This window comes from Microtus ochrogaster, chromosome 8 (genome assembly GCF_000317375.1).
Source record: "Microtus ochrogaster isolate Prairie Vole_2 chromosome 8, MicOch1.0, whole genome shotgun sequence".
Taxonomy (NCBI): Eukaryota; Metazoa; Chordata; class Mammalia; order Rodentia; family Cricetidae; genus Microtus; species Microtus ochrogaster.
In genome coordinates, this window is record NC_022015.1 from 46,663,218 (window position 1) to 46,676,357 (window position 13,140).

At 35.6% G+C, this 13,140-nt stretch overlaps 1 protein-coding gene across 2 annotated transcripts in view; it reads right to left on the minus strand.

Annotated features, from left to right (window-relative positions):
• Vps13a (vacuolar protein sorting 13 homolog A) overlaps positions 1–13,140 on the minus strand; it is a 221,262-nt gene that overhangs the window by 18,222 nt on the left and 189,900 nt on the right. Inside the window, exons 68-69 of one of the 2 annotated variants that reach the window (XM_026781029.1) lie at positions 7,538–7,649; positions 4,096–4,975 (exon numbers count right to left, since the gene is read on the minus strand). In XM_026781029.1, the coding sequence (XP_026636830.1) occupies positions 4,907–4,975; positions 7,538–7,649 (181 nt within the window). In that variant the 3' untranslated portion in view covers positions 4,096–4,906. Of the gene's footprint in view, positions 1–4,095; positions 4,976–7,537; positions 7,650–13,140 lie in introns of those variants that run through there. The other variant, XM_005352017.3, reaches the window with a different exon arrangement.

Here is a 13,140-nt window from a genome sequence, read left to right on the forward strand (position 1 = left end):
AGAGAGAGAGAGAGAGAGAGAGAGAGATGTTCACCTACTGTCTGGGGGAGGGACATGCCAGCATGTATGGAGATCAGAAGACACCTTGCAAGGATTGCTCTTGTCTTTCTGCCTTGCTTAACATGGATCTTTACTCCACCTTGTGAGCCAGGCCAGGCTTGCACTACTGTCTCTACCTTGTCTGGTTCTGTACTCAGGTTGCCAGGCTTCTGCAACCAGCAGCTTTACCCATTTAACTATCTTCCCATCCCCCACTTTTCTTTAATGAACAAATATTATTTTAACAAATGTGTATATAGAATTTATAAAATTTATGAAAAATAGAGTTTTCACATCAGCTATGAAAGTTTTCTATCAGAATCAATGCTGGTGAAATCACTCATGAGCAGGACTTCGGGCTTTACAGAAACGACTATTAATCTAAATGAATCTACCTACCAGTCTGGTATTTTTGAGGCAAGATTTCGTTCTATATCCAGGTTCGCTTCCCGAGTGCTGGGGTTACATAGGCTCTGAAGTTTTTCACCCGGTTAGAGTATCTAAGACTATACATTCACAGAACTGCCAAGTTTCATCGAATACAGTAAGAAAATCTTTGTAGACATAATATAGATAACAGATTATTGATAGATGACAACTTATAAAATATTCTTAGTAGAATCAAATTATATGTACTTATCTTAAACTCTGGTCTGATTTTTTAAAAAAAATAATTTATATACTATTTTGTCTGCCTTAAATTTTGAACACTATATAAGATTCTCAAGAATAATATAGCTCATTTAAGAGAGATTCTTTGTTGTTATTTCACTGTTAAAATTTGTATATATGAGGACTACATTAAAATCCAGTATTACAGAATTATTATACATTTGTTGTAAAACTGACACAGGAAGGCACATTGTAGACAATAATTGCTGAATATTCTCTACACTGACTTTACCATACTGAGAGGTAATTATGGATATGAAAATGCTTTACCACATTAAAATAAAGTCACAAATTTATGAAGATCATAAATTACTCCAATATGTTCTCTAATTCAGATCTATTCTGAATCATGTACTTCATTATCTTTGATTCAAGATTTCCTATGATGCTTTTTACTTGTTCATTCAATGACTTAGATTAAATTAAGTGTAATGTTTTTAATTGTCATCATTTATTACAAAGGAGCAAGGTGAAAATCATGAATAAAACAAGCATTCCTTTAACATGACCACCCTTACTCATCTAAATTAATGTCTGTACTTCATAGCATTTTATTTAAAGCTCTTGGACATTTAATACTTGGAGACTATGATATTCATCTGCAAGGAAATCTATAAAACTGAGGCTTGAAGATGCAGCAGAAAGACTCAGTAACAGGGTAGCTGGTTCTAATCCTCTTTCCATTAGTATAACAAAATTTAATGTGGAATGTTACCACAGAATATAAGCTAAACAAAACAGTAGCAATGACAGCAATATTCTTCAGTGTGCATGACCTTACAACATAAATACAATATTTTCATACCAAGTATGAGATGCCACAGTCAAGACATCTACAAGGCTCCAGTTTATTCATTTTATAACATGACCTTAAAATTGACACTCATCAATGAAAAATATTTTTAATGATTTCATATTTATTTGTTTGTGTGTGTGTTTACCTATGTGTACCTGTGTGGAGGTCAGAGGGCACCACCATACGGGTCCCAGGGATCACACTCAAGCCATCAGGCTTGGCAGCCACTGCCTTTACTCACTGAGCCATCCTGGCAGGCCCTAAGGCTGAAATTTGTAAGTTTGACTGAATTGAAATTCATTTTGGCTTCTTGGTTCAAATAAATATCAAAACTACTCTAATGTTATTCTGAATTTCTATTCATCTAATTGTGTTGTGAGTGCTAACTGATTTCATTTAACAGCGCTTAGAAAATTAACCAACCATATACATAGCTTTGAGGTACACAATTTTAGGACTTTATTTTTTCAGTTTTCAGTATGGTATTCAAGCACAAGGGAGAAACAACTGGGAATAATGAATTCCCAACAGTAATTATTCAGGGAAGAGAGACCATTCCTATTCTAGTCACACAAGCAAAGATCATGCAGAAATTCATAACATAAAGTTAAACTATATAAAAGGTACAGTATTACAAAATAAGCTCCAAATATTGCTTTCCCACAGACTTCCATACTGGACAGACACTATTTAAAAACGTGCTAATTAAACAGCGAGAAAGGAACTATTTACCTCATAAGACTCAAATGTGAACTCTTTTTCTATGTTGGGTAGGTGCAGAACAAAATAGTACTTGTTTCCAATTCTACACTTCCAACCAAGATGAAAATAGTACAAAACAAGAGCAATTTTAGGTCTTAAACTTTTCTCTGATAAAAGCAGTGCTTTCCAAAAAACAAAACTGTAAAACCAATTAGTACTTGTGATTAAAGATGCTTGAAAACATTTCCAGTGGCAGAAAACCAGAAAGGGGCAATTATACTGCTAAAAACATATGATACTCCTAAGGGCTAAACCAAATAATGAGAAACCCTAAGAACACAACAATAAGGCTTACACATAACTGTGATGTTGTTTTTAATCTTCCTGTTGAAGAGACTTTAAATAAATATGATTCTACTTCTAATTTTCTTTTAATTAAAATGGCAAGCCACTGTCAAAATAACTAGAACATTTTTCTAGATGAATTCTTTTTTTTAAAGATTTATTTATTATACAGCATTCTGTACATATAACAAATGTATACAGAAGGTACCAGATCTCATTATAGATGGCTGTGAGCTGCCATGTGGCTACTGAGAATTGAACTCAGGACTTCTAGAAGAGTAGCCAGTGCTCGTAACCTCTGAGCCATCTCTCCAGCCAGATAAATTCTTAATAGTTAGGAAATATTAATAACAAAAAGGACCTTAAGAGAGGCATAGATAGATCATAGGAAGGAGGAAAAAGAGAAGCTTTTCTGAATAAATTGGGAGCATGGGAGTGACAGGAGAGGGTAGAAAGAAAGAAAGGAAGAACGGAGGGAAGTGGACAAAAATGTATAGTTCAATAAAAACAATTAAAAAACATAACAAAACCAAAAAAATCCCATAATACTAGGATACCTAATGTTTACAGAAAAAAGTCTGAAAATTTTGTGCTTTAAAAGGCAAAAAGTAAATAAATGTTTTCTTTTTAATACACACACACACACACACACACACACACACACACAACACACACACACACACACACACGAAGAACATCTCCATGATATTGGAACCACAGAAATTAGCTACACAGATTGTCAACAGGAAAACTCAGCAAATGTCTGGCAAACCACGAGTTTGGCACTTTCTCTCTGAGAAAGGTCTTACGCTCTGCAACATTAGAAATTAAGAAATTTCTCCACCTTTCCTTCCTTATGCACATAAAGTATGACAATTGTGTTCATTCAGCTTTTTAGCAGAAGAGGCAGCTTTGTGATGATGGCTACAGGTTAGGAAATAGCAGGTGTAAAACAAAGTTAGGGTGATGCAGAAGGCGTTACTCTATAGTCACTATTTTAATCTACATATTTCCAAGACTATTACTGTAATAAAAACTGTTGTTTGATATTTGCTTATTTTCAGGTCTTGCTATACATATCCTTGATTTTGTTTTAATGTGACTGAATGCTGGAAAGACAAAGAGCTAATTACTAGATAGCTGGCCCTTTCTGCTCTTGTGGGTTTGTCATTTTCAAAGAGCATAGAAGATAATGGTTTATAGGAATGAAAACTTGGCAAATGCAGAAATCAAATCATGAGTTGAAAAGAAACCTTGAAAATTAGCAAATTATCTCCTACAACGTAATGTAGGTTCAAAGTGTTTAATGCAAGTTAAAGTAAATATTCCTTATTCCTTTACTGATCAAAAGACTTAGCTGTCATAGGTGATTATGCATTACAGTGACCATAACAATTCATCTTTTTAGGGCATTTGCCTTTTTGTTGTTTTTACCACATCAATTATCTTTACAAAGAAGAACAAGAGAATTATATTTGTTTAAAAAAGAATTCAATACCAAAACATAAAATAGATTTGCTTGTAAAACTCAGAGACAAAAGATGCCCTTTCTTCACAATATTCAGAAAAAATGTCTAAATTTATGATTTATTATACAAATTCTATTATTCTGAATTAATTCATAGTATTTTAATAGGGATACAATATATGGACATGTAAGTTAGATAATAAACTGCTCACTGTCTCAGAAGTGTACGAGGAAATAAGTAACATTAAAATAACTATTGAAGATTTTAGAGCATACTTATAATTAATTTTCTATGACAAATCAAGAGTTCATATAATAGTTAAAAACTCAGATGATTCTGGAACAGAATAAATCCACACAGCTTCAAGTTATATACGTTTATTATGAAAAGAAATTTGACAAAAACGCTTTAAGTGTTAAATACATACAAAACATTGAACGGCATTACTGTCCTTCCTCCCGCCCACTTGAGTTTCTCTTAACAATGGTATTTTCATTACGGTCCAGAAAATTCACATAACGTTTTATCAAAAAAAAAAAAAGATATTTTGCCAACAAATAAGCAGATGATTTAGAGTAGAAGTCATGAACATTAAAACCTCACTTAAGTCTGACTTCAGTTCTTAACAACACACTGTGGGACACAGAGCGAGGATATATAAAAGCAAATTCGTAATATATGATATACTCTACACCTTAACTGACAAAAACATTTGCCTGTGTGTAAATAAATTGCTTTGCTCCATCATGATGTTCAGAAAAACATTTTATAAGTAAACAGGGTTTACGTTCCTAAAAATGGACATCTGGGTGTGATGACAACAGTCACACAAACGTTCAATGAAATGGTAAGGAGCATATGAACTTTAACAACTGGGCTCTGACTAAGTCTCTTCCTCCTCATCACTACTGCTATTGGGAGTCATAATCCATTCCCTGTAGACCTGAGTTTTCTGTCAGCATGGTAAAGGAAAAAGAAGCATAAAGGTTAGTTAAGTATAGAAAACTGCAGGAAAAACATGTTAAAATTATGAAATGTTTAGGTGTTATAGAAATTTTAAAGCAGAGTTTTCATCTGTCTTCCATGCTGTAATTGTAGGTATTAATACTTTAGAACTTAACAGGCCTAAAGATAACTTCTACATACATACTCATGTCAGACATGGTTTCATGTATCAATAAGGTATTCTAGGAATATATTAAGATTATTCTACTTCTTTACAAGTCACTTCATTACTTCTAGGAAGCATTGAAATAATATTCTGCTTCTTAGAATGGCATAAAATGAATGTATTTTATATTTATATTATGTATAAGCAAGTATATGGCATTTAGTCAACACAGATAACCTTTTTTTTGTAAAAAGAGATAAAAAGTAGAAACATTAGAAAGTAGAAAGCAACAAACTTTTTATCAAGCACTGTCATTAAATCATTTAGGTGAAATCTAGGCAGATAACAATCCTATTTTTGAGACAGGGTCTCATTCTTCTAGGTTGACCTCAAGCTTGCTCTGTAGTTTACTATCCTCTTATCTCCACCTCCAACTACTGGATCACCACGCATGTGGATGCATGTACTGGGTAACACCATGCTGGATGATGCAGTGCTCGGGATCCAACCTCGGGGTTCTTGCTCTACCACTTTTACTTTGTATTTTATCTCATTAACAAATGTGCTAGAAATTTTATTTTTAAATTTTAGAAAAGTAGCTTTAACTTAGAAAAGCACTATCACTTCCAGAACATAAACTAACCTTTTACATTTGTAAACTAACAGTGATAACTGCAAAACACTAAGACATCTTAAATTCCTGTAAGTATTCAAGTTAATAATGTGCTTAACTGAAAAAATACACAAAGCTGAAAAAGATTATGATATTTTATTTACGGAAACAGAACTTTTAGCAAAGACTGGCCTAATAAAAATAATATGTATCCTTAAATGTGATGAGTAGAAATGCATGGTTTTAAATTCCAAAGAAACAATTAATTACGGTGTGGAATAAACTTCCTTGCCACTGAAATCCAGTTATCAATCAGAAACTATTGGTATAATCTGTCCCTGGATAATGAGGATAGTCTATTTCTAAATTCTCTTCACTATGAATCCCTATTTTGCAGCAACTGTATTAAATAGTTCTTGAGAAACATTCTTATTTTTACTTCTATTTTGAAAAGCATTTTCAATATAGTAAAAATATGTTAATTCCTCTTTAAAAGAGCAGGCAGATATAGGACGGAAATGTTTCAACTGGATTAGCCAGGTGACACCTGTAACTTCCCTGTCTCTGAACAATCTCATTGTAGAGACTATAGAACATGTTCTTTAGGTACAACTCCCAAGAGACTGCCAATTCTATCGTAATCTGAAACTATTTTGGCACTTCAATAGGACTAAAAATCAAGGTAAAAGTCACTTTACTAAATACTGAACTTAAATGATACAGTATATTTTAAATCACTGAACAGATGACCCAGAGGTGATGGAAAGTACACTTAATGAAATACTATGTACTTTACATGCAGTAGTAAAATAGTAAAAGTTTTAATTTTTTATCCTATTTAAACTTGAGAAACTCCATGTTTCAACAGTTTATTATTATTAGGAATATTTTCAAAAATATAAAAATGCTGACTCCTTCTTTTCAAATACTTTAGTATTCCAAACCAAAACAACTTGACAATGGGATAGCCTGGGGTATGAGTTGTTACTTCTACCATAACCTGAGTTATCAAGTAATGACAATGTCTGTGCTGACAAACTACTCTAGTCTCAGACTACTGACTCAGATTACTGTCCCACACATTCTATCTCCTTACTAAAAGATACTGCTTGCTCTGAACTGTGCAGCAAATCCCACAAAGCTCTGCTAACATTCTCAAAAATGCTTAAGAACCACGATGATCTATAGTGGCAGTGTTCCTGAGTTTTGTTTTCCCTTCCTTCATGAATAAATTAGAAATGAATATTTAATATAAAATATAAATATTTAATATAAAAACTAGTAGTAGTATGAAAGATGAAAGAAGTACCCCAAATAGAAAAACCTAACTAGCTAAGTATATACTATCAACACTAAAGGCGTACAAGGCATATCGGTGTTGACCAGATCTAGAACACCCAAAGTAGAACCAAGAATGGTCTGTGGAAAGGTTTAACTGATTCACATTTTAACGTAAGTTACCAATACAAAAATCTTTTCTTTATATTCAAAATACTGAAACAGATTCACAGAGTCTGTACAAGTAAGTTTAAGACTAAAATCTAGTGTTGGCTTTCACTTGCAAAGTCATGCATTAACAGTTTTCATATCAAACTTTTTGAGGCCTGTAAAAAAGAAAAAAAGAATCTTATAGTAAATAAATGTACTTTAAAGTCTAAGTAAATAAAAGTATAAATAGAGCTAAATAAGACAAATAAAAGTCTAATCTATTTTTAAGGTATTGTGTAACTATTTTAAAACACCTAAGTTTCATGACTTGATTTTCGTTTGTAAGACGTTTTTTCACTTACCTGTAACATTTGATTTCCTGTACCCTCCCTCAGCCTGTAAGGTCGGATAACTCCATCTTCATTAAAGAACCGGGGAGGTCGCAAACTTTCTACTTCAAAAGTCTCTGTAGCTCTGAAAAATAAAATAAAATTTACACACACACATACACAGAAAGTTTAAAAATTACCAAAACACTGCACTTATGGCTCAGTAAACATCATAGAGAAGATATGGAAAGAACGCAAGAGCCAGAACATCAGAAAATCTACTGTGAGACAGTCTCTCCTAGAAAAGGCTGAAAAAAAAAAAAAAAAAAAAGGACCAGACAATAGCAGCATCAATGAACACGTCAACGTCAACATGGACAAGAAAAGATTTCTCAGGAGTCCCATTCCTAGACAAAGAACTACAGACAACTACTGACTGCAGGGGGACTGCTAGGAGCAGGAAAACTAACCTCTCTCAGGAACAGCCCTCTTATTGGTTGTCTACAGAGTGCTCAGCCTTAAAACCATATACACACAATAACTGAGTAAGTTACGGGGATATTTTGTTTGTGCTTTAACACACAAAGCTTGCCTGAAGATCAGAGGATGGAGCTAGCCACACTACTTAGAAATAGAGGCCAGGCAGTGGTGGCACACACCTTTGATTGCTGAGAGTCACAAGCATTAAACAGTAAAAGTACAGCTTACAGATCACTAGCCAAACTCGTGGGAGTATATTCCAATAGAAACCTGTTTTACAGAGCTTCGGGAACACCTGCCTTGGAAACAGTTGCTGTCAATTCTGTAGAAATCTTGTGAGGCCATGACTTTCCCATTTCCCAAATGGGATTCATCCTGAAACATCTCAGCAATGCATAAATCGTTCCTTAAACGTGACTTTTCCTGTACTGGCAACTGGGTGACCTTATCCCACACTGTGGGGCCCTGGTGTCAAAGCATTCACTCAGCCAAGCCTTCATCCTCAAAGTCAAATCTACATAAAACTAATCCCCCACGATTATCCTTACCTGCAGGACTTTCACAAAGAGAGGAGCCTTGCAAACTTCCTCCCTCTTTTCTACATTTACCAATTACGAACTCTAGCTTAAATAACCACACAAATATAGTTAACGCACATTTTTTTTCTTAGAATTCTGTACTGATTTAGAGCCCCATCCTAATCCTCGTGGTCTCTACAGGGGAGCTTCACAGCCACGCCCCTTCTAAGACATAGTCCCCATCCATCTTGTTAGCCCTAAAATAAATGCATGCTTGGTACCATTGTTATCACCTATGGAATTGCTAACTACGTCTGTGTGGGTATATAAACCGAAAACCTTGTGGGATTAGGAGCAGCACTGAAAAGGAACATCAAGAAGGAACGTTGAAAGGGAACAGCAAAGAACAGCAAGGGACAGTGAGGAACATCAAAAGGGATATCTAGATAACACTGGCGAAAGCATAGGAAGAATAAATAGAATATGATAAAAAGACTTATGTGAGTTAATTTATTTATGCTCAGACCTTTTAAGTCAGTTTGCTATAGCTTTCCTTCTGAATCCTGAGTGGTTTAGGGGGGCTGGCATCCCACCATAAACCTCAATATTTAATCCCAGCACTCAGGAGACAGAGGCAGATGGATCTCTGTGAGTTCAAGGCCACCATAGGCTACATGAGAGTGAGTCTATCTAAAAGAGAAAGAGCCAAGCAGTGGTGGCTCACATCTTTAATCCCAGACTGGGTGAGACAATTGGGAATTCTTAAAGGGAGGAATTAGTTTAAAAAGAGAGGTTTTCCCCCACATTAAAAATGGGAAACACTATGACGATGGACAGAGTTAGGTCCCGATGCTTGGGAGGCAGAGTACTACACATCAGAAAAAAATAACAACATCTTGAATTTTGCAGGCAAATGGATGGAGCTAGAAAACATCATACTGAGTGAGGTAACCTGGACCCAGAAAGACAATTATCTCATGTACTCACTCATGAGTGGTTTTTAAATATAAAGCCAAGAAAACCAGCCCACAAATCACAATCCCAGAGAACCTAGACAACAATAAGGACCCTAAGAGAGACATACATAGATCTAATCTACATGGGAAGTAGAAAAAGACAAGATCTCCTGAGACCTTGGGAGAGGGTTAAAGGGAAGGGGAGAGGCAGGGAGGGGAGCAGAGAAAAATGTACAGCTCAATAAAAATCAATTAAAAAAATGAAACAAGCCAACCTAAGAACAGGTGCTTATAAATAAAAATAAGCCTCCATACATGTTTACTTGGGAGCTGGGTGGCAGGCCCCCCAAAAGTCAAAAGAGTAAAACATTGCACAACACTAATACATTTGAACACTGGAAGTGCTGGCTGCAGAGGAGTGGTATGAACTTCAGGGATGAGGAACACCTTGCAGAAGTGTGTTACTAAAGTAGTCTTTCAGAGCTTACAGACTTGTCACATTTCTAGTCACATTCTTTTTTTTTTCTCCATGTGGAGAGATGAAACCAACAAACTTCCAACTCCTGTTGTCTGTCGCCATGCCTGCCTGCTCTATCATTTCAGACTGGAACTGTACAACCATTGTAAATCTCTGCACTATAGTTCCATATAGAACATATATTCCCAAACAACCTCTTCTACAAGTTGCTCTTGGGTCATGTATTTTATCATAGCAACAGAAATGAGATTAATACAGTGATATATTTCATTAAGCTCCTTTATGTTACATCATAAATGAACTTTGAAAACATGTCACTAGCCTGGCACGGTAGTACATACCTTTAATCCTAACAATTGGGAGGCAGAGGAAGGTGGATTTCTATGAGCTGGAGACCAGCCTGGTCTACAAAGTGAGTTCCACTGCTAGGGCTGTCAGGAAAAGAAACCATGTCTTGGAGGAAAAAAAAGAAAAAAAAATTATAATCCTGAAGAATCCAGTCACAAAAGGCTGTATGATTTCATTTAAATTTACTATCCAAAATAGGCAAATAAACACACAAAAAGTAATAGTGATGGCTAACGCTAAGGAGAGATATAAATGGGGAGTAACTGCTAACAATCATGAGATTTTCTTTAGAGCTCATAAAAATGGAAAATTGTTAGTGATAGCAGTAGCATAAAACTAAAAACTACTCTAATGTACACTTCAAGGTATAATTATTAAAGTATGTTTCCAGAGTATATAAAGAATTCTTACAACTCAATAATAAAGGAAAAACTAGCTCAATTAAAGAACTGAAAAAAGGTTTAGAAAAAAAGCAGGTTTTATGTAAGTATAAAAAGAAATAGGAGGGATATTTTTTGTGCTGGAACTGTTTGATATCTTTACTATGTATGATATTAACCTACAAGAAATGATAAAAGCAAGCATAATTAGATTAGTACAGTGACATAGAGGTAAATTAGTACGTTAAACTGGAAAAAAATCTGAATTAGATCAGTAGACTCTGCCAATGTCCCTTTTGTCTCATTATACTATGATTTTACTAACTGTTACCCTGTGGAGAATGGGCAAGATCTGTATAATGTTTGGATGGTGCCTCCATAGAAGTCTAATGTTCTAATCTCCAGAATGAATAAGGGTTCCTTCATGGCAGAGTCTATTGTGTGATTAAATTAAGAACTCCAAACTAAGGGAATAATGTAGGCACAGTCTAAATGGCACCAAAAGTGTCCTCAGGCAGAGAGAGAGCAGACACATGAAGGAGAAAGGAATATGAAGATGAAGGCAGAAAATGCAACAGGGCAGCTCCAAAGCAAGGAAAGCCACCAGCTACTGAGATCTTCAGAGAGGCAAGGCCCTGTGAGAGAAACAATCTCCCTTGTCACCAGGTTTGTTACAGAGGCCAGAGGACATGTTATGCAGTATGTAAAGGATCCCTCTATATTATTTCCTGCCACTGCATATAAATGTATAATAGCTTAATTAAAAAACAATAACAACAACCAAAAACCAGACTACCATATATATGCTCAGTGATAGTCTAAGTGTAGTAGGAAAAGGTAAGAGTCACTTCACTCATAGAATCTGCATTTTAGAAAGACACAGTTAAGGTAAAATAAACAGTATATTAAATAGTGGTAAAAAAACTAAGATTAAAAATAAAGAGAGGAAGGGAAATTCAAAGTATCTTGAGCTAAGGTATGAGTAAAATAAAATTTTAGAGCGGCCACAGAAAGCCTTAGTGGAAAAGCAACTGTTAAAAAAAGGAAATGAGTCTTTGTGCATATCAGGGAAGGGTGTTCTATCCAGAGAAGCAGGACTACAAAGGTAAAGAAGGAGACATCATCTTCAAATTAAACTCTGCCTCGCAAGTGCTGGGACTAAAGGTGTGTGCCACCACTTCCCAGATAACCTCAAACTTTTCATGGGAACTTGGGACCTCTCTCCTAAACTCCAGACTCTCACACTAAATAACTTATTTAACATTTCCACCATTTGGGTGTGTAAGAGAAATTGAAAGCTCAATAAATTTACAAAATACTTTCAATTCTGGTGTTCTCACACCTTTCCCAGCATGTTCACAGAGTTAGATCTCTTTTCATTGTTCCTGGCATGGGAATGGTCAAATTGTTACCACCTCTCTTCTTGATTACAGTCAAGGAGTCCATTTTTTCCTTGATCTCCCTGTAGTTTAACACAGCTCACATACCTCTCTGATTTAAAACCTTTTAAGAGTCTTAAGAAAAAGCCAAAGTCCTCTCAACAGGTATAGATGACAACCCCGAATCTACACAAGAATGAGAGCTATCAACAGCCAGGCAAAGGGTCCCTCCTCCTCACTGTTATTTTCTATGGATAGATTCAGGCAAAGGGAGGACTGTGTATCTAAGCTGCAATGAACAGTCCCAATCCAAGCCACCACTGCTGCTTGCTGTCTGCCTTTGCTTGATCCAGAGGCAACCTCTTCCCACTGTTTGACCCTTTGGGGTAATGAATTACCTTCATGCTGAGAACTTGGTGTCTGTGTGTGTCCTGTCCTGACTCTGCGGGGACCAACCTCCCTTACACCTACTCTTTGAGAAATAATAAGGAAGGAAGAAAGGAAGACAACACTTTTTCACCACCACTTTGGTTAGCCTTGTCTCTCTTAATGTGCCCTTTTTTCTTCCTTCATTCTTTTTTGTCTTTTAAAACTGGGGCTAAACCCAGGATTTTGAGCCCCATACCCAACTCTACCTGCTTTTGCTTTCATGGCATATTTTTTTTCCTTTTGCCACTTAACATATCACACATATTTATCAGTCACTTACTTTACTCTCCTACTAAAGTATAAGCTGTGTCAGGACAGGAACACTGCCAATAATGTTCAGAAATGGTTTCTTAAGTGACAAGATTATTCTCTAATTCATTTTATAGAGATACATAACTGTGTGTGTAGCCAACAATTCATTAGTATGTCTAAATTAGTATGTCTCAATCTATTTACTTACTTTTATCTTCCTGATGCATCAAAGTTGAGAGAAATGTTAAAGTTTTCCATTATATACATATCTGAGAAGTTCTTATAATTGTATCAGTTTTTGTTTTATAAAAGTTGAGGAACTGGCCGGGCGATGGTAGCGCACGCCTTTAATCCCAGCACTCGGGAGGCAGAGGCAGGTGGATCTCTGTGAGTTCGAGACCAGCCTGGTCCACAGA